Source organism: Echinops telfairi, unplaced genomic scaffold (genome assembly GCF_000313985.2).
Source record: "Echinops telfairi isolate 266 unplaced genomic scaffold, ASM31398v2 ScPeMD7_10;HRSCAF=50, whole genome shotgun sequence".
In the NCBI taxonomy this organism is placed as follows: Eukaryota; Metazoa; Chordata; class Mammalia; order Afrosoricida; family Tenrecidae; genus Echinops; species Echinops telfairi.
The window spans coordinates 14700131-14703019 of record NW_022103907.1 but is presented as its reverse complement, the minus strand read 5'-3'; the positions used below and the strand labels follow the sequence as shown (position 1 = coordinate 14703019).

Below are 2889 nucleotides of genomic sequence, written 5' to 3'. Positions count from 1 at the left end.
GCCCTTATGTGAGCTCTGTGTGGACTATAAAATAAGGGCTTGAATTATGTGACACTAAAAGTTCCTTCAGAACTGTTAAATAAATTTTACGCCAAGGTTTTGTGTTGGGAAACCTCTTCCTTTTTTATATAAAGAGGATCTGTCTTGTGTAGGTTGCCTTTGAGACTTATACCTTCAAAAGGGAAATTATTTGTTTCAATATTCTCTCCTTTTCTCTCTCATCTTTTTATATTTAAAAAAGATATGTTTAGTAGGAGGAACTATGAATAGCAGAGTTTTCAAGTTTTCAAGAATTGCAAAAACAGTTCTTATCAACTCCTCACTGTGCCTGAATTGTAAATTTTCTTCTTCTCTCTCTAGCTTAATACACACTCTTCTCAGTAGCATGATTAATGTCTCTGCCAGTATGTTCCAACTAGATGTAATTCATCAAAAAATTTAACTGTGCTTTATATTTTTGAACCTTTTCAGTTATTAATATTTTGAAAGCACTAGTTTTGTCAAACTAACAGCAAAAATCTTCTATGTTGAGTATGCTTAATTCTTGAAAGCATTCCTGATTGATTGTCTGAGTGTCATTTCTGCTATTAGTTCTCATCAAGTTGGTTCCAATTCATATCATTTAATCAAAAATTATAGAGCAAAACTGTATGTCTAACTGAGCAAAAAATACATTTAATTTTATGAAACACAGCAAAATGTTCTCGAGCCACAAGTAATTCTCACAATTATTGGTATATTTGGCCCCATAGTATCTCATTCAAAACCAAAACTAAACAGAGAACCAACTCCATGCCATTAAGTCGATTCTACCTCATAATGCCCCTTTAAAACAGAATAACAATGCCTCATTTGGGTTACCAAGACTTTAAATCTTCACAGGCGCCTTATGTTTCTGCTGGTAGATTCAAACTGCTGAACTTGCAATTAGTACCTATGCCACCAGGGCTCAAACCCACTACTCCCCATGCCCCACATAATCATAAAACAATAGTATGTTATACTCAACTTTAGCATGTACATACAATTTTCATTTATTTAACATTCACTAGCTGCTTGCAAGGTTCTCATCATTGTATCCTCAAAACGTAGTAGAATGCTAGGTATCTCGCAGATCCTAATCATTCTAGACTAAATTAATAAATCTGTATTTACAAAAAGAAGCATAGCTTTTATTAATCCACATATGAGTGGAAGATTGGGAAAAATAAACTATTAGAGCATGTGAAATTAGGAATAAATGAAGATCAGAAAACTTCAAAACACAATTATTCAGTGCTCACTAACTTTTGATACTTTAGAGTTTCTTTTTAGAATCCATATTAATAGCCAAAGGCTAAAACAATAACAACAAAACCACATCATCTTGCCATTTTTCTAATGAGCCACATGTATTCAAGTCAAGCAGAGTGGATCTGCCTTCATAAATATATAATTGCATATTCTGAGTGATTGATGCTATTTAGGTGATATGTATTTGGGATGGGGGGTGGGGTATAAGTAAAATATCCAACGCATTTCCCCAGTATCCTGGTGGAAGAAAAACTAACACATATTTACTGTCATTAGAGTTCTCACAGACGTGTCCTTAGAGAGGAAAAACAATTTGCTTTTTCGTGGTCGTTTTTGTTTTGTTGGAAATGTGTGTTTGGTGCCACAGTGAGGAAACGTCAGAAGTGTATTACTGCGTCCATGTTCGTGAGCTTCCTCACTTGCCCTTGGACTGTAGGATCTGAGAAGTAGTTTTTTATATGGGTGATACTGTATGAACTTCACAAGGTTTTCCCAAAATATCTCTTGGGTTAAACTTCTCAGATTATTGTTATGGCCAAATCCTACCAATATCCATTGTGATCTCTGCCCAGTATCTTCAAAGGCTGACAGGAAGCATGTCATGGCTTACGTTTGAGGACTGCATCTGTCTCAAGGCAGAGCAAAGAACTCCTCTGCTCTGCTCTGTCGCCCTTGAGCAATGCCCCCCTTTTCCTCTCTCCCATCATCATCTCAAAGGAAAGTGAAACCGAGCCCCCCCACTTCCCCTTTCATCATCCTTCATCAGCAGTGTTAAAAAAAACAACCACAAAAAACCTGCTCTGAAATCTTAAAGGCACAACGCTAGATGCCAGAAGTGTGTGCAGAGATAGTTCAGCTAGTGAAAGGGCACAGAACTGATATCCTGGGAAGAGAGACCCTTTGACTCTTCTCTACCTTGTTCCCACCCAGGGAGGAGTCCGTCTCTGATGCTTCTCCTCATCTACATTTCCCAGTCAGCCTAATACAAGCCGATGGTTGTGTGTGTGTTTGCACACACAGACGCAAGATATAGGTAAGGCCTTTGGGGCTGATGAGGCCCACATAATCCAATTTAAGCTCAGAAGGATTTAAGGTAAAGATTATTCTTATTCTATAGAGGGTGAAATTGAGCAGACTGATCTTAAATTTCTAATTTTGCATCTTGAATAGATTAACTACAAGGCATCCCCTCAGGGAGATTTCTCTTGTTCTCTATGTAGGGTCCTGCATGTAAAACTGGTGCCCTGGTAATCCCCTAGGGTTGACGCAATAGCCAACAGAGATGCTGACCCAGAGACAGGACTGATACATCTCACTGATTATGTATAGAGTCTCTGGACCGTGACATCTATTTAGCAGTCAACTAAGAGAAGACTGAACAAATTCACAGATAAATGGAATTATGGAATTTCCCCAAAACTTTTGAAGCCATGTTGTACAAACTGAAAGATAGGTGCTTCAGACTCACCCAGAGGCCCTTCTAAAGCAAGGCCTGGTGACTGTTTTAAAAGGCCGCAGCCTTGAACTCCCGTGTAGCACAGTACTCCTCTGACATGTGCAGGCCTACCATGAGTCAGACTCGGGGGTTGGTTCTGG

At 38.6% G+C, this 2889-nt stretch overlaps 1 protein-coding gene across 5 annotated transcripts in view; it reads left to right on the top strand.

Moving 5' to 3' along the window:
* SLC8A1 (solute carrier family 8 member A1) overlaps positions 1–2889 on the top strand; it is a 445070-nt gene that overhangs the window by 18041 nt on the left and 424140 nt on the right. Inside the window, exon 2 of one of the 5 annotated variants that reach the window (XM_045287004.1) lies at positions 2224–2326. The exons of the other annotated variants lie outside the window; for them this stretch is intronic. Within the exon in view, the coding sequence (XP_045142939.1) occupies positions 2286–2326 (41 nt within the window). The 5' untranslated portion in view covers positions 2224–2285. The remainder of the gene's footprint in view (positions 1–2223; positions 2327–2889) is intronic. 5 annotated transcript variants of the gene reach the window in all.